Below are 19758 nucleotides of genomic sequence, written 5' to 3'. Positions count from 1 at the left end.
TTTATTGGTTTTTTAATTCAGCCTCCAAGTATTAAGGGCTTTTGTTTTTGTTTTTGTTTTCTTTTTTTTTCGTTAAGGAAATTGGCCTGCATTTTTTTTTTTAACCTGTTCTGGTAATTCTGGCTTCAGAGAATGAGTGTCACAGAATTCCTTCTTTGTTTCATAAAATCATCTTGCTTGCTTCTCATTTAGCTCCCCAAATTTAGGGTTAATACATTTTATTTTACTATCAAATTAGCATACCTGTTTGATAAGAACTACATTCTTGATTTTATTGGCCATTTTGTAAGACTGACGCCAGTCAGTTTTTTTTATAATCAGTGCTTCCCATTACACATTTCCAAACTGTTCTGTAGTTTTTAGAATTCAGTATTAATTGTTGGCTTCTCATGTTTTATTTATTTAATGTTTAATTTTAATTCATTTTGCTGTAACTAAGGTTTTGAACTCAGCCATGCATGCTCTGCTAGGCAGATACGATCTTTGCCTTCAGCTTCTCCTTCTGATGATTAATTATGAGATGATTTATCACTTTCTTCCCAGGCATGTACCTGGACAAGTCTGCCTGCTTTAGGCTTCCAGTTGCAGCTAAGATAACATGCACATGTCCCTGTGTTCAGTATGAAAAGGGGACTCTCAAATATATTTTTTTAAGCCTGGGCTGGTCTCAAACTGCAGTCTTCCCAGTTTCAGCTTCCAAGAAGCTTGGGTCATAGGCATGAGTCACTTATATCTGGTTCATGTCTTTTTTTTTTTTTTTTGATCAGTCATGGGGCCTAAACTCTGGGCCTGGGCACTGTCCCTCAACTATTCAGCTCAAGCACTTGAGCCATAGCTCCACTTCCAGCCTTTCTGCTTATGTGGTGCTGAGAAATCGAACCCAGGATCTCATGCATGCAAGGCAAGCACTCTACCACCTTCCCAGCCCTCATGTCTTTTTATAATGTGGAAACTAAACTTAAAGGCAGCTGTGAACATGAGCAGAGGCAGAATGACTTGAACATAAAGAATAGAAATACCCAATTCCAGATTCAGTCATTTTTTTTTGTTTGTTTGTTTGTTTTTTTGGTCGACCGTGGGGCTTGAACTCTGGTCTTGGCCGCTGTCCCTCAGCTCTTCAGCTCAAGGCTAGCGCTCTACTACTTGAGCCATAGCACCATTTCCGGCCTTTTCTGCTTATGTGGTGCTGAGGAATGGAACCCAGGGCCTCATACATGCAAGGCAAGCACTCTACCACTGAGCCACCTTCCCAGCCCCAGATTGAGTTTTGAATAAGCAGTGGCAATGTTACAATGGGGAAGGTGTATCTTCTATGGTAAATATATTTTTTGATTTAGTGGAAGTAGAATGTGCCAAGTCTGCAGATTTGTAGACTTTATTTCAAGATTCATTTCTATTACTATCTTATCTTTGACTTTTGATTAGATAAAATATTTTATCTTCAATTTCTATTAGTATATTTGATTTATTATCTGTCATGCCAACAACCTTTTGTTGTATGGGAGTTTCAGATATCATAGTTGAAGCAGAGCAAAGGTGGCTCACTATTTAGGAGGCTTGATCTGAGAATTGCAATTCAAAGCCAGCTTGAGCAGGCAAATCTTTGAGGCTCTTCTCTTCAGTTAAAAAAAAAAAGCCAGCAGTGAAGATGTCACAAGTGACAGAGCATCAGCCTTGAGTGAAAAAAATGAAGCAAGAGCACCAGGTCATGAGTTCAAGCTATAGTATTGGCACTCTCTCTCTCTCTCTCTCTCTCTCTCTCTCTCTCTCTCTCTCTCACACTCTCTTTCTCTTGAAAAAAAGGCTAAATTTCATTATAAATCCTATCTCCTATCATTAGTCTATGATTTTTTTGTTGAAATGTTCCTGTTGTCTTCCTGTTTTACTTAGATTTTCAAAATTTAAGTGTACTACTTTGAGGAACTCAGAGAACCTGTATTTAAGTCTCACAGGTATGCCCTAAGATTATGAGTTAGCTGGTACAAATAATAGAAGAAAACCTTGTTTATAGAATTCAGCAGCAATTTTCCTTCCCTCCTTGGAAGTCTCAATAAAGATGTAATAGAGGAACCAGTTTAAGTCCTAGTTATACTGACTTTGGTTCCACACAAGAATATTAATCTATCAAATTAGCATGTCTTTGTTTTATATATATGATTAATAATACTGTCAGCCTCAGCTCTCCAGCATTATTCATTACCTAACTGAAGGTGTAATGAGTAATAAGTAGTAAGAAAGGATTAGGTTCATCTCATGTTTCCTCTTTAAACCTACTTACTCCAAAGTGAAACTTACCTTACTACTTCTGTGTAGGTTTCTAGCCCATGTTCTTCACTATAATTTTACATATCAGAATTGTATCAGTTGGCTTCTCCTCTGCATATAAGCATCACATCACATCTAAGACTTCGTGGAATCAGAATTACAGGAAGATAGATCCAGATAGTATTTGTTGAATAATCTTCAGAAAATTCAGAGATATAATTTTGCTTGATCAGCTTGGCTCTAAGTTGTATTTATACAATAGAAAATCTATATTAGAGAGAAGAGTATTATATTCTTCCTCCAAAAAATAGTTGAGGTCCTTACAGCTACACATAGTGTACTCAGATTTCAAATGAAAGAAATAAAAAGAAAGGTGAAAAAGTATTGTACCACTGGTTAAGATTGACATGAGATGTGTTCCATAAGATTTCATGCATTTTGTCTATGTGTAGGAGACAGATTGGGACTTAGCTGCAAACACTGTCTAGAAGTCCGAAATCAACTAATGTTCTAGGAAGGGTAGAATTATTTCCTAAGGTAAGACCTGATAGATACTTACTATGCTCAGATTTTTAAAAAGCTGGTACAGGATGTTACCTAGTATGATGATGATAGATGGTATATGTCTCTTGGAATATTTTCTGTCATGAGTTCTTTGTCTGGAAATTTCAATTTGGCTTTTCTAGGGTGAAGTTAAGACTTTCAAGTATACTCACAGTGTAGTTTACAGTTGATAGGTTTAAGTGCATAGTAATGCTATAGTACTCTATATTCTGCATCAATTTTGACTTGTATTAACTCACCTGTTTAGAGTAGGGCCCAGGAATCTAAAGTGTTCTATGTAGCCAGTTCGATAGTTTCACAGTTCTATAGTTGTTGTTAAGGAACTAATTTTAAATGCATTTCTAGAAGAGTATAGGGACTATATATCTATTAAATATTTAATTCTCCTTCAGTGTGAGTAATCATTATGACTCATTAATAAGTCAAGGTAATAAATACATGTGAAATACATCTCAAAGGTTACTTTTTGTTGTTGTTGTTGCTGTGGGGTTTGAACTCTGGGCATGGGCACTGTCCCTAAGCTCTTCAGCTCAAGGCAAGCACTTGAGCCACAGCACCACTTCCAGTTTCCTGGTGGTTATCGGACATGAGTGTCACGAACTTTCCTGCCTGGGCTGGCTTTGAACCAGGATCCTCAGATCTTAGCCTCCTGAGTAGCTAGGATTACAGGCATGAGCCACCAGTACCCAGCTCAAAGGTTACTTTTTATTGTTGTTTAAGAACAGATTCTTTTTTTTTTTTTTATTGTTAAGAACAGATTCTTATACTTTCATAGAATTGGTAGTTCAATTAACTTTCTTGTTAAAATATTGGATACTACAGCTAAGAAATACACTTAAGTAAAACATTCCTTCAGTTTATTACTTTAATATGAAGGCATATCCAATGAGCCAGTGAACACTGGATCTGCTATAACAGTGAAATAGGTGAATGAAATGACTAGTATATGTAGCAAATTATCTTTTGTGGATGTTACTTGTTTGAAAAATCTCAGCAGTCACCCTGAAAAGCACAGAAATGATTTGAGAGGTATTTAAGGAACAGATATGACCAGTCTGTAGAGACCTGTCAATCATGGCAAAATGAGTGCATGTAGTAGCTTGTAGCTATAGGTAGGGAATTGTATTGCCTTTCCTTCCCTTTGACGAAATACCAAAGATAAATAACTTAAAGAGAAATAGTTTAGTCTCATAGTGTCAGATCTTCTAGCCCATAGTTTACTGGCCCCTTGCCTTTAGCATTGTGGTGAGGCAGAACATTATGGTGGGTGGAAGTATGTTATGGAGTACAGTTGCTCATCTCGCTGTCACCAGGAAGCAGAGAGAGGGATAGAGGAAGGGGCTAGGCTCTTCAGCAGCATGCAGTCTGTGATCTACTTCTTCGAACTAAAGTTTGTACCACCTTCTTATAACACCATTGGATGGTGACCAAGCCTATGACACATGTGCTTTGGGGGAAATTTAACATCTAAACCAGATTGGGAAACAAAAGATTCTCAGGGGGAGAAAAAATTCCAACAAAACTTTCACAAGTAATCTGCACTGTCTTAAGTGACAATATATTAAGCCAAAGCAATTCATATGTAGAGGCAGAAGATTTATCAAGCAGCATGGTCTCCACTTATTAAAGTTTTAGCAATCATACAGGCCAGCAGTTATGGCAGTTGTATAGGGTTACAGGTAAAAGCTAAATGTTTTGTCCTACTGCTCTCATTAACAATGATAGGGGAATTGCCTACATGTGACGGTGAGACTTAGTTGTACATAACTTCTTGGTTAAAAGAAATGATGTATATTGATATGAAAATATGTTTTAAATTAAAACCAATGTATGTAACTTATTTTAAAAATAGATCAGACAGGTAATATACAAAAATAAGTAATATAAAACATTAACAATTACTTTATCTGAGTAGTGGAAAGAGCTTTTGATTTTTTTTGGTTTATAGATTTTTTTCTTAATGTATATTTTATTGTAAAGATATTGTATAGAGGGGTTACAGTTACATGAGCAAGGTAATGAGTCCATTTCCTATTAAGCATTGTTACACCCTCCTTTATTTTTTTCCCTACCATCCCTTTCCTCACACCTCCCCAACCCCTCCTTCCCCACCCTGCAAAGTTGTAAAGTTTGTTTTCAACATAGTGTCTTGTACATCTTATTGTTACAGTGGGTCAGCCTGTATCCTTGTTTCAGCATTTTGTTATTTCCTTTCCCCTCCCCAAATTAGAAAAATGTGTATACAAGGTGCTGGACACCAGAATCAAATACAACAGGGCTTATACCATGGGGGAAGAACATAAAAGAAACAAAACAGAACAAAAATCACATAGTACATTATAAGTACCTTAAAAAGAACAACAAAGATAAAAACTCTTTTGTCCCTATCTTGGGGTTCATTTTCACTTAGCATCATGTTATATGGTCATATGTACATAGATTTTGACCTCTTTTGCTTGTCCTAGACATATACTAGTTATTGCAGATAAGGGAAAACTATGGGGACGTATATTTCTTTGCATCTGCTTGCTTATTATAATTTTAGTACACACATGTTTACTATTTTGGTTTGATAAAATTAAGGCAAAATCTCCTTTCTTGAGGATCTTGTTATTATCTGATTCTCTTGTTAATCTCCTATGATGAATTGTCTGTAATGCTTCATCTAAAGTAATTACCATTTTTCTTACATGTAGGAGCTTTCTTATAATCATGACCTGGCTAGTAGAGTATCTTTCATCTTGAAAAAGTCACTATTCATAGATTTTTCTTAAAAGCAATCTCTTATCCAGAAGTCTTTGTGAATCCCTTTTACATCACCTACATCTGTCAGACTACCCAATTTATCATATCCCTCTTTATATTTCACATATATTTTGGTTTGATTACCATCATAAAGACTCACTGATAACAGGAATTTCATGCGTATCTGTCCAACAGTGATTTCCCACATGCTATTCCCTCTTAATATTCTCTGCAAATCCTTCAAGACTCATCTCCAGAAAATCTTTCTTTTCATACAACACCATATCAAGTGTGTGTATTCTTCTGTAGAACCATATGTGTATCTTACTGCAATTAGCACATAGTATGATAATAGAGTTTATACGTGTCTGATTTTACTGGGAATTCTTTAATATGAACAAAATATTTAGATATATAAAAATATATAGCACAGTACTGAAATTGTTACAGGTTCACACATATACTGGAAATGTAACATGTTGCTTATTCCAGTTTCCCAAAATTCTGAGTCCTTGTAAGCTTGTATTCTATGCCTATATCACCAATCCAATAAGTTGTCTGGAAACAATAATATTCTAAATATTCTAGAGAAAATACCTTTCTGTGAGGTGGAGGCAAAACCAGTAGTTATCACCCATAATTTTTTTTTTGTACTTAAACTTCTACATGGAAGAAAACTTTTTGCCCTGATGTCCCATAGTGGGTTGACTGTGTTAATTAAATAAAATTACTCTTGTTCCTAAGGACTTATTTTACATATATTCCCAGTTAGGCCAATGTTTGGCTAGATTGATCTTTTGACCCTCAGTACATTAAGTTCATATCCTACTCTTGACTATATAGTGAAAAGAGTGGCAAACACAATAAAAAACTTCAAGAAGTTTCTTCTGAAAAGCCCTAGAATTGCTGGCTTTAAGCACTTGCATAAAACCTTCAGAGAAAGTTGCAGTGCATAACTGGAAGTAGCCTAAGGTATCTTTCCATTATCATTTAAGACCATCCAAGGATAGATAGAAGCCAGTCTAAAGTCAGGAAATACATATGTATGACAGTTACATTTTAACTTCTTCCTCTTGTTAGATACATGTTAAACATTTTTTTTACTTTAAATCTTTTTTTTTAAATTTAATTTAATTTTATTTTTTGTGAACATGCTGTACAGAGGGGTTACAATTACATGGGCAGGATAATGCGTACATTTCTTATCAAGCATTGCTGCCTCCTCCTTTGTTTACCCTTCACATCCCTTCTTAACTTGAGTTTTCTTTACAATAATTTTTTATCTCTGTCATCTTCATTATTCATGCCAAAACCTTTGTCTCAACTTCATGTATAGTCTCCAAATCTTTTTGGCTTTTGAGACAGTGTCTCAGATGTGTCCCAGACTGACCTGCAACTCACAACTTCCTGCCCCAGCTTCCCACATGCTGGCCTTACAGATAGATATACTCCACTATACCTGATTCTGGTCTCTAAACCTCTGTGTCCAAAGTAAATCTTGAATCTAGCCACTTCTTACAACCACTATTGGTGTCTGGTATCCAGAAGTACAGTTATTTCTTTTTGGATTGCTCTAACACACATTTAGTACCTTTGCTGACCTTAAATTATAATCTCGTTTCTAAATTTTCTTCGCAATGTAACTAGGATTATATTTTTTTCTGTGCTAAGTATTAAATGCAAGGACTTGAACAGGTTAGGCAAGCATTCTACCACTGATCTTCCCCTAAAGGCTCCCAAGACATTTCTGTTTTTAATTTGCTATGTTGTCATTATTTAAAGTATCATTAATTTCCTATTTCCCTCTAAACTTTCACATAACTTGTGAGTTACCTCATCATCTTTTAATATATCTATCTGTCTCTTTTACTGTTGTGCAGGCACATTGTTACTTGGATTCAGCTCATGCAAAGTGCTTGGGCCGTTGTTTTTTTGTCTGGTGAATCAACACATTTAGATGAAAACAACTCATTTAGCTAAATTAGATTTTCCTTATCATACTAATTAAATTACCACAGCACACTACCTTCATTATCCTTATAGAATGTACTATTAGAATGTTGTCACAATTTATATCTGTGGTCGTTTGATTAATGACTTTGTCCATAGTTTACTTTAAGAGGAAAGAAACTAGACAACTGGAGTTGTAGTACCTGGCATACATTTAGGTGCTTAATTAAAATGTGTTGGCTAAATGAATGACCACTCAGCCATGTATGTTGAAATTACTTTTTGAATATTTATTTTACCTTAGAGATTTTTAAATTTAATGGAATGTTTCTGACAGTAGCCCTGCTGTGCCTCAGTAGGTAGGTGAGGAAAGACTTATTTAATCACTTTCAGGAACAGTGCGGGATTTTACCTCTTTATTTTCATATCCATTCCTTAACTGAGGCATTAATTCATTTGTTCCATTAAGTTATTATGTTCCTGTTTTGTGCATTGAAGACAGCAATGCAAGGGATAGCTCATGCAATCCTTACAGTCTTATAGGGGCTTGAAACAGATGCAATAGTAATTAGGTTAACATTGTAGTAAATGATGTTTAAAAGGAAATTTTAGGGTATTCTCATTTATCAGTGATTTAGTCTTTTAATGGATACTTGACCATGCTGAAGACACTGACTTTTATGCCCTGGCAGGCAGAAACAGAATTACTGGCATCTAGGAAGTAGATGCTAGTTTCTTAGCATAGCCCTGCCTAATACTGAACTATCTGAAATAATATCTTGGTAATGCCAATGCTGAAGGAAGCCTACTGTAGTAGAAATATCAAGGACAAGGATGAGTGAAAATGTCTGAGTAGAGCAGAAGAGTAGGTGAGTGTAGGTTGAGCAGAGGGAAGAATATGTAGGAAAATTGGAAAGTAAATGTCACTTTCATTGTACTTGAAGAAATGGAGAAAAGTAAACTTGTGCCCTTTGAGTAAAGGGCACAAGGTGACATTGAAGGGAAAGGCACTGACACAAAGCTTTGTGAATATGTAAGTTATGCAAGGAGGTTGTTTGTGACATACTCATATTGTTGGATTCATTGTTTTGAGCTCAAAACGTAGGTAAGAGAGATATGTTAGAATATCCTTACATAGATGGCATTAATATGCCATTAATATACATTAATATACCATAATACTGGTACTAGTTTCCCAACTTGAGATTGCTTCCTCTCAGACAATATTCTCCTACCAGGGCAAATTTAGAAAGTATGAATGGTTAGTTTCATTCAGGATTAGGATTTTGTTAGGTAGGTGTTTGAAGAAGGGTATTCTGTTCTCATCCATATCAAATTCTGTTCTTGACAAAATGTTTATTTTCTAAAATGAGATTTGGTACTTTCCATTCTAGAAAAGTTTTAACATAAGTTATCATAAATGATGATGAGTGCTTTCTTTGATAATTGTTTAAATGCTCTTGGTTCTTATTCATTGTTATTTTTTGTTTCTTTGTAAATTTCAAGTGGAAAGTGCTGTATTTTGAAGGATATATTTTATTGTAAACAGAATACTAAAATTGGTTATTGTATAACTGCAGATTAGAAATAAATAACAGATTCATCTTAGTACAGACTCTGTGATTTATATTAGATATACAATTGATTCTTTTCTCATGAAGCACAAGCAGGAGAACCAGAATATCTAGAACAGCCTTCAAGAAGTGATTTCTCAAAGCACTTGAAAGAAGAAACTATTCGAATAATTACCAAGGCATCACATGAGCATGAAGATAAAAGTCCTGAAACAGTTTTGCAGTCGGTAAGAACTTTTCTTTTGGCTCTCTGAACGTAGCCATGTTCATGACATTTCCTGCAATATGAAGGAGAGCAACCTGTCTGGGAGTTGAGAGACAGGAAACAGTGTTGGGTCAGTCATCGTGGCAACTCACATAAACCCTGGGCTGTATGTGAGAGAACTAGGAAGAATCCTAATTATAAACCAAATAATGCATTTGACTAGAAACTTAAAAAGAGAAGTTAATAAGTTTGTTACTGTCCTTTTCCCTGCCCATCACACCTCTTACCTAAAATACAATTGCATTGGAATAGTTGAGAATTGAAGACATAAATTTTATTTCATAAAATATATTTGGCCGTAAGAGTGTCAGATACTCCTTGCTAGAGCATTGTTAGCAGGCTAAAGATAATGCTATCTTATTAGAGACAATGAGATTAACTGTGGCTTATATTACCAGAAGACAGTAATATAGGAAAGTATTTACACTATTTCCCTATCATATTTTTATTTTGTAGTTTTGTGTTTCTGTAACCCTAAATGAGGACAGTGGTATATAAGTGCATACGACTTTGAGAGATGCTATTTCAAGAATTTGGTATTGCAAAACCTCTCAGTTTTTGTTATTTATCATTTATTGTACTTCAGTAGTAAGAATCAGCAGTTCTAATGCAGATTTTATGGTAATGCCTTTTAGTGTTTGAAAATTCTCCTCTGAGAGAACTATTGATAGAAGGATGTATCATAATTTTACAACACAATATTCTGCATAGCAAGTGAACTCTCAGGAGTAACTTAAAATTGCAATGAGACTTTGATATTAAATCCATATTAACTAAAATGTCAAATAGAGTATTTTGTTAATTATATTTTGTTAATTGTATTTCCTTACCTTTATTTCCAGTTTGTAAACTGGAAAATGTATTAACATCATCTTACCGTTAAGTAAGATTTTTCTTATGATTCCGAAATTTGTAAATGCTTGGAGACTGTAAATGAATTTAAGATGAGCATGAACTAACGCTGAAGTTTTTCTTGGAAAATTCTTTGGTCAGAATTCTGCCTCTAGGTGGGTGGGAAGAGGAAAATGTAGGAAATAAAAACAGAGTAGTAGTAATTTTGCCCCAGCCGCAAATTAATTTGTAGGGACTTGGGTAACTAGAACTTTTGTTTGGTAGATTCTAAATGATAGCTAATTACTGTCAGCTTTTTCTCCTGGTATTTTAAAACCCAAAACAGCTAGTTTCATTTAGAGTCACATTCTTTTTTTTTTAAGTCTGGTTAATCATAAGTAATTCAAGTTTTGATGATTTTGTTTTACTAATAAAGTTATTATCTTGTGAACTAGTAACCTGCTGCTGCATCTCTACTTAGAAAAGTACAATGGCAGGGAGAGAATACGATAGGGAAATAGTGTAAATACTTTCCTACATTACTGTCTTCTAGTAATATAATCCACAGTTAACTTCATTGTCTCTTATAATATGGCAATTTTGATCTCATTATTACTTAATAGCCTGGTCACAGTTTTATATGGTGTTTTATTTTCATTGAAGTTTAATATATGATAGAAGCTAAATTAAGTCTTCAATATTTAGGATCAGGTATTGCTGGGATTTTTATGTTTACTAGTAATGCAGCCTTGTCTGATGACTAAATTTCCCTAAGTCTCAAAAATGGAAATAAATGGAGATAATTGTGGGACAAAGAAGTAATTTTTCTGTTATGTTAGTCCTAGAAATTTTGCATATATAGTATTTATTTTCCAACGTTAAAATATAAGAATATTCTGTAAATCTTAGGTTGATGGAAACAGTAGGCAGCATTGAAATGTTTAAGCAGCTTTGTGTTTTATATTATTTGGAATGCTTTAGGTTATTAACAAAATCCAGAGAATTAGACTTGGAGAAAGAACCTTCAATGATCCTAGCACCCATTCCTGTCAATATGTTGGGTTTTTTTTCCGATCTTTATTTGTAAATATAATTCTTGGATTTATTTTTGTAGTTGAGTTATTACTGCATATAAAATTTCATGTCTTGCCTTTTCTTCACTAATCTTATAATGTCTCCTGATGTTGTAAACTAAACAAATTCTGCTGAGTACTGTTTCATTAAATAATTAAATTATTGTTTGCTTAAGCATTCTGTTGTATACTTATTTATACATTCACATTTTTTTACTTTTATTATAAATAAGCTGTTAAAATAAAAATCTGTATTTTCAAGTGTTTTCCTTAGAATAGAAAAATCTATTCTATGAAAACATAGCTTAATTTTATTAAAAGAATGACATGTTAAGGTGGCCAAAGGGATTATAGTTCTGTGACTTTATAGCTACCTTCCTATGAGAACATTTTTTTTGGGGGGGGAGGAGTCAGTTGTGGGGTTTGAACTCAGGGCCTGAGCACTGTCCCTGAGCTCTTTTGCTCAAGACTAGTACTCTACCTACCTACCACTTCACTTCCAGTTTTTGAGTGGTTAATTGGAGATAAAGAGTCTCACGGGGACTTTTCTGCCTGGGCTGGCTTTGAATTGGGATCTAGCATCCTGAGTAGCTAGGATTAAAGGTGTGAGCCACCAGCACCTGACTATGAGAACACTTAAAAAAAATTGTATAGTTAGTGGGATTTAGAAAATTAGTAAAATTCTTTATCATATTTTTTTTACCTTACTGAGGAACTTTTAAAAACTGTTCTCAAGCTTACCCTTTCTTAATGTGCTCATATAAAGACTGAAAATAATGGAAAAATAAACGTGTTTTTCTTTAGTGAACCCTTGTTTATGTGAAAAATTGCATCTTAATGTATCTAAATTTGATACTGAATTTATTACTCCTTACTATTCCAAATTTGGTAAACTATATATTAAGTTCCAATCTTAGAGCAACAGAAAGTAGTCTCCGAGTGTTTCAAAGCTTGATATAGATGAATTGTCTTCCTGTCCTCAACTTACATCCATAGAATTCCTCAACATTAATGTTGTTGGAACTCTTCGACAGCAACTACTTAGGCTTATAACACATTTCTCAAATTGCTCCTCTCACCCCCAGGTCCTATGCATTTCCTAAATATTCTCAGTCATCTATTTCCCAGTTTGCTTTAGTTTCCATTAGATTTGTTTTCTAATTCGAAATTTATCACCAAAAATCCTGTAAGATTTCTTAATTTCTATTTTATCTTTGATTCTTGTGAATGGTGAACTAGCTAATATTTCCTCTCTTACATGCTAGAATTTGCAATCTATAGTTATAAGCACATCTTTATAGAATCTGGTAGTAATATTAGTAAGCATTATATAAGTATAATTAATTTAGAGTAGTATAATGACATTGGTAAAGCCTATCATTTATCATTTATAAAGCAACTGTTATGCACTAGATATTGGCTTAGCTGAATATTACCTCTCAGGATCACAAAACAGTGCTGATTAGTTATTTCCCCATGAAAAGTTAAAGGGTCACACAAATAAGAACACCATTTTTAAAAGCACTATGAAAATACCATTTTCTTTTAAAGAGACAACAGTTCTTTTAGAAGAGGCATTAATTACTGGCCTTGGCCATGAATTTATTTATTTAACATTTAACATTCCCTCCATTGTTATAAAATTTCTTTGTTTTATATCAGAATTAAGAATAATCATGTTGGAGCCCACTACAAATTAGAATAACTTATGCAAGATGATTCCAAGCACCGTGTAAACTTTTGACACTTGCCTTAGTACTTCTGAATTCACTGAATACTTAAGATGTAAATGCACTGTATTGAAGTCTTGTAGGCTTTCAAAATGAGTTAACCACAATAGAGAATGGATATTAACTGGATGGAAACACAACTGATTACTAGAAAGGATACTAGAAAGTAAGTCCTAGCCGGGTACCAGTGGCTCATTCCTGTAATCCTAGCTACTCAGGGGGCTGAGATTGGAGGATCACGGTTCAAAGCCAGTCCGGGCAGAAAAGTCCATGAGACTCTTATCTCCACTAAACCACTAGAAAACCAGAAGTGGCCCTGTGGCTCAAGCAGTAGAGCATTCACCTTGAGCTAAAGAGCGTAGGGACAGTGCTCAGGCCCCATGACTGACAAAAAAAAAAAAGTAAGTCCTACTAAGAAAATTCTTCTTATTCTTGATGAGATTGTAGAAAGTATAGTCTTACTTGTATTAAAATATCAAGACAAACTTTTGAGTGTCACTGGAATTTTGGTTTGAAATAAAACTCCAGCTGAATAAATAGAAGGAAATTCATCTTCAGTATTTATTTTTAACTTCAGTAATTTTAAGTAGAGCCTCAGATGCTTTGAAGGAAAACTGAAATACTATTTCTAAGTGTGCTGGATGCAACGGAAAAGCGTGTAGATTTTGTATTACTTTGGTTAAAAAATTGCTTCCAATGTTCTGTTTAAGTTTGTACTTAGCAAATGCAAATTCAGGCATTGTTAAAAAAAAAAAAGAAAAAAGAAAAAAAAGGTGTGAGAATCCAGGCACTTAAAGCTGGTGCTTTCATTGTTGTATTTTCTAATGTTCATACTAATGATTTTCTTCTACAGAAACCTGAAACTACCACAAGCCAACCACCTTCTAACCAGCAAGTTGTAGAGGTGGCGATTCCTCATGTAGGCAAATTTATGATTGAATCAAAGGAGGGGGGGTATGACGATGAGGTACTTTATTTTATCACTCTGCACCATTCTTAATGTTTGTTGTTTGATACAAGCACTTTAGGCATGCCTACACCCTCACACTTGATGTCTTGCTGCATAACATACAGCTTTGCCACCCTTAGTGTAAAATTCTCTTACCAATTACTAACACGACTTTGAATATAAATTAACACAAAGTAGAAAGCAATGGAGTATACTAAAAGAATTATTGTACACGAAAATAGGATCAGTTTACTCTCAGGTTGATAGACACACAACAGACTATTTTGCATTTAAAAATATTTTAAAATATTTTTCCTGTTTTATTTAAATAATTTATTTGTAAGTTGCCTACTATTATCTACCAGGTAGATCATTCTAAAGCATGATTAAAAGATAGACACATGATATTTTTGCTGCTACAGCCTCTGCTTGTGATCATGAATGGCATTTCTCCACGTGACTATACCTTGTGATGTTTCACACACTGTGGTGCCTCTGTCTTAATTCATCTCTATCTCTATTCTCATCTACGTAGTTTTTCATATATTCTGGAGGTATGTTAGTTCTCACAAGAGTTCTTCAAAATCCAGATGAAAGTGATCTATTGTTTGGTCCATTGGATTATTTTCCATTCATTTTATACCTTTCTCTTGAGCCTTTTCAAATGGTTCCCTTTTGTGTGTTTGAGAGAAGGCCAGTAAAGCAATTTCTGCACAGTAACAGCGGAGAAGGCAATTCCTTTAGGACAATTGAGTGACTTGATGATCTATGTCCTTTGTTAGTTCTTATGGATGTGTGGATAAAAAATGGAGTGTGTGTGTGTGTGTGTGTGTGTGTGTGTGTGTGTGACAGAGACAGAGAGAGGAAAGTGTGAGTGTGAGTGAATGTATGAATTAAAAATACATGCTTGTATAATTTTTAAAATAACTACCTCCAACTTAATTATGTAAGACTATTACATAAAAGTGAATCATCAAAATCAAAAACATTACAAAATCATTAATATTACTGTTCAATGTAAGATAACATGGCTATTTAAAGAAAAAGTAGATTTGTAAAATAGGAACTTATCAGAATGTTTTCTTACTTAGATTTTAGACACATTTAGACAACTATCACTGTACATTCCAGACTAAAACTATGAATAATACGTTCATTGAGTCAGAAGTAGTGGCTACAATCTTTTGATTGATATACGGTACCTTTAGAGTGCTTTATTTAATTATGCAGGTATTTTAAAATATAAACAGCTCTGAACACTTAGTATAAAAACAAAAATTAAGTACTTAATATTTCTTTATTATTCCAACTCACTACTTTCTTGCAATGTTTATTCTCAAAAGTTATAGAAACCAGCAAGTTTTTAGTAATAAAAATTATTTGTTAGGCATTAGTTGCTTGCATTAATAAGCCTCCTAGCATTTTAAGTGGATCTGTTATTAATCACTTAACACACTGTTTTGTGCTAATTCTTTGGTTATTGGCTGAATTGTGTTTGTTGTCATTGTCTTAATTTATTAGAATGATAGTTTAACAGTGCATGTGTGTTGAATGTTTTTAGAGTAAGTCATGGGTACAAGACAGGTGCTAATAGATGCACATTATAGTTTTACCGGGACTCCTAACCTGGGGGCTGAACTGAGGTTAAAGTTTAGCTTTTTCTGAGGTCACCAACCCTTGAGGCTTCTAAGTTCTCTCAGAGGTCAGAGATTGTTCTGATTTGTCTAGAAGGAAATGCCTTTAAAAAACTTCAGAATTGCCAGGCACCGATGACTCACACCTGTAATCCTAGCTACTCAGGAGGCTGAGATCTGAGGATTGCGGTTCAGAGCCAGCCCGGGCAGGAAAGTCTGTGAGACTCTAATCTCCAATAAACCATCAGAAAAACCAGAAGTGGCACTGTGGTTCAAGTGGTAGAGTGCTAGCCTTGAGCTGAAGAGCTGAGGGACAGCACCCAGGCCCAGAGTTCAAGCCCCCACAACTGACCAAAAAAAAAAAAAAAAATCTAGAGTTTAAAGAAGATGCCTTTTTGCAGTTTGCACGAAGGCACTGTTTGAGTCACCTGTACCTTGTATGGATGATTCTGAAAGATGCTTACTTGCACATCAGATAACATTTGCTGTTTAATAAAGGCTACATTTGATTTATAAGCAGTGGAAACCAAGTGGTGTTTTAACTTGCATGGAAAGACATTGTTTTGATTTTTAAATTTTTGTATGTTAACCATTCAAAACCTCTTACTTTAAATTCCTGTGGCAGATCATGATGACACCGAATATGCAAGGTATTATCATGGCCATAGGTAAATCCAGGAATGTGTATGACAGGTGTGGTCCTGAAGCAGGGTTCTTTAAGGTACTATTAATATTTTCATTTTATTTTCCTGATTTGAAATATGTCCTAATGTCTTTTTTGCTCATACAATGAAATTTGTTAAATGTTTATTACCTTTAAGTACTTGTGCAAAGGCGTTGCTGTTTAACAAAGCAGTTTATGGATACATCTTGAACAATGTCTCCCCTCAACATTCTCACCCATCCCTCCGCTACCCACCACTTCCCTCACTCTTCCTAATTTTGAATTATTCACTCCATTTTCCCTCTGTTCTCCTATTTCCTGTGGTGTTTATGTTTTTGAACTTTGCCTTTGCGTTTCTAAGGAATAACATCTTAGATTCATTTCCTGTATAATTTCTCTTTTCCTCTATTAGCCATGACCACCTGAAATTCTGGGGCTGTTTCTTATATGCATGATCCAGAACGCTTTTCTCTGAATTTAGATAATTTAAGAAAATGAAAATATTTTACCTAAGTTACTATAATGTGCTTCTATAATGTGCTACTATAATGTGGTTCATTACCACAAATTTGAATTGATATTTACATTTGAAGGAAATAACAGTATTGATGAACAATTATAGAAACAACTACTTATGGTCATAGTTATTTATTGCTTATGTTATTTGACAGCAAACTGATTTATTCATTTAAATATTTCTGAAACAAATTGCTCATTTATTATCTTGTTTCTTTTTCTTATTCAATCTTTTTGTTACCCATTTTCCTACAAAATGAATTTGTAATAGCCTAGTTGGTTCATGCATATAAGACAATCAGCCTGCTTCACTATTCTGTGATCACACCTTTTCCCAATTAATATGGGAACTTTTCAATATTTTGATTATTTATTTATTTATTGGTGCTGGTACTGGGACTTGAACTCATGGCCTCACACTGTGGCTTAGCTTTTCTTCTCAAGACTTGTGATGTACACTTGAGACACATTTCCAGTTCAAGCTTCTTGCTGGTTAATTGGATGAAAGAATATCTCAGATTTGTACCAATGCTATATGTGAATCTGATCTTCAGATCTCAGTGTTTTCAATAACTAGGCTTACAAATGTGAGCTACTGGCACCCAACCTAAGTTATTTTATTTACATATTTATAAGATGAAGTACCACATATGTTTTCTCATACATTATCATTTAGATTTGCCACACATCCTCACCTTTTCTATTACTTCTTCATGTTGTGTTTTAACTAAACAATTTTTTGATATTTAAAAATTCAAGAAAAAATAAATATGTATATTGTCAGTTGTGAGGCTTGACCTCTGGGCTTGGGCACTGTCCCTCTTCAGCCCAAGGCAAATGCTCCACCACTTGCCACAGCGCCACTTCTGGTTTTCTGGTGGTTAATTGGAGATAAGAATCTCATGGACTTTCCTTTCCCAGGCTGGCTTTGGACTGCAGTCCTTTGATCTCAGCCCCTGAGTAGCTAGGATTACAGGTGAGAGCCACTGGCACCTGGCTTCGAAATATCTCTTGATTTCCTATACTTTTCAGTTATCTAGACTGGTCTTCTAAAAGTTCCTCATCCTCACCACTGTTGCAAAACATAGTATATAAAATAAAAGTCTTGCGTGCAATAGCTTTTCTCAATGAACATTTTATAATTTTCTAGGATTAGTGTAATCACTTTTTTATAGTTGATACAACTATCAAAATTGATAGAATAGATCATTTCAACTAGCCCAGGGAGCTTGAAACTGTAAACCGCACAGTGACATTTGACAGATTTTGCTTGCTATCACTGGCAATATATGTCAGTGTATTACTGTGAGAGTACATCATTATCTGTTCACCACTTCTTCCGTATGCAATGGTTTGACATGCCTAGGACTGAGAGTTTTCTAGAATATGGACTTGAAGTGCTATACAAAACTACTTCTAGGTACACTAGTTCCAGGACAAAATCATCCTCTTATTAAGATCTTATATGAAATGCTAAAAATCTACTGTTTTAAAACATTGAAAAGAAAGACAGGAAAAGAAGGGAAGAGGGAAGGATTGGAGAAGGTTGTAGTATTATTACTGTATGTATTGCACAGCATTGAACCAAGCTACAAACATCACTCTTTCTTTCTTTGGCCTTCATCTTCTTGAAGTTAGTCATTTCCTAGTTTGGTTTGTATGGTTTTCTAAATCTTATTAACCTTTACCAATTTTACCTTGTTGGAGAAGCCTGTCCTAGAGGTTTATGGACATACTTCAATATGGATTTGTTTTCTTTTACTCCTCTAGCGTAGCTACTAGCACCTAGGAACTCACTTATTCATTCTTATATTCTCTCTCTGTCTCTGTCTCATTTTGGCTTCTTTTTCTTGACAGTTCGTTCTAGTCATTATTGAGTTCTAATTCATAAAATACATACACAACATCTGACATATGAAAGTTGCTTTTGTCTCCCTATTTTCTTCCTATTCTAGTTTTTGTTGTTATTATAAGTTGTGGAAAATGATATCTCACATTTTGTTCTTGCCACTTCACAAAAAATCTTTAGACTTATTGCACATCGAGGGACTTCGAGGGAAAGCTTTTCAGTTCTGTGCTTGAAAGTGTTTCTTAATGCACAAGGAATTTCTTATGCATTAAGTAAGATAAGACTAGATTTTTTTCCTCCAAATAGTGGTACAAGTGGGTTTCCACTTTCCATAAAATGTGTCCATTTATGTGTAAATGTATCCTGATCAGTCACATCTGGTATCCTTTTGCTGCGTTTACCTGTCCCTTTCCCACCAGTCTCATCAAGGTTACTAGTTTCATGTTTATGTATATACATTGAGTCTTAAGAGTATATTTGCCACTCTTCTTTTAACTTGACCCCTCACATTCAAGACCTTTCAGCTTCTTGATAATCATTTTGTTAAACTGTATGTTAATTGTTCAAAAAAGGGTTATGACAAGGAATTTCACTGCTGTAAAAGCCATACTTTTGACTTTTTGATTGTATATCTAATATATATAATTATATTATATATATGCTAGGTATATATTAGATATATATATATAATATGTTATTAATATATATCTAATATATACATGAAAACCATGCACTCTTTACTAGCTTACTTTACCTAATACGATTTTTTTCTGGGTCCATCCATTTTCCTGCAAATTACTCTATTCTTTGTGGTGCATAAATACAATTCCACTGTGTATGTATGCAAACATACATACACACATATGCTTGGTCCACTTACTGAATATAGATCATCTTGGCCATTAGCATATATTTGACTGTAGTGAATAGTGCTTCCATGGAAATTCAGTGTGCAGGATTTGTATCCTTCAGATAAATGCCCCAAGTGTGGTATCATTGGATTCCAGAATAGTTTGGTTTATAAGTATTTGAGGAATATTAAAAATGACTTCCATACCAGTTTTCCAAAGCTCTGTATGTTTGATGGTGTTAAAAGCATCCAGTGAAACTCTCAGCACTGTAATTGGTTTTTTAAAAAAAAGTGTTGGA

General features: G+C 34.5%; 1 protein-coding gene across 4 annotated transcripts in view; it reads left to right on the top strand.

Annotated features, from left to right (window-relative positions):
• The window catches only part of Usp25 (ubiquitin specific peptidase 25), a 104254-nt gene that overhangs the window by 69633 nt on the left and 14863 nt on the right, over window positions 1-19758 (top strand). The window contains exons 18-20 of one of the 4 annotated variants that reach the window (XM_042676788.1): window positions 9186-9325; window positions 13851-13916; window positions 16206-16301. In XM_042676788.1, coding sequence (XP_042532722.1) covers window positions 9186-9325; window positions 13851-13916; window positions 16206-16301 — 302 coding nt within the window. Of the gene's footprint in view, window positions 1-9185; window positions 9326-13850; window positions 13965-16205; window positions 16302-19758 lie in introns of all 4 variants that reach the window. The other 3 variants (XM_042676787.1, XM_042676789.1, XM_042676790.1) reach the window with 3 other exon arrangements.

Source organism: Dipodomys spectabilis, unplaced genomic scaffold (assembly GCF_019054845.1).
Source record: "Dipodomys spectabilis isolate Male_0828 unplaced genomic scaffold, ASM1905484v1 ptg000032l, whole genome shotgun sequence".
Classification (NCBI taxonomy): domain Eukaryota; kingdom Metazoa; phylum Chordata; class Mammalia; order Rodentia; family Heteromyidae; genus Dipodomys; species Dipodomys spectabilis.
Note: the sequence above shows the minus strand (reverse complement) of the source record. Positions and strands in the feature narration are given on the sequence as shown.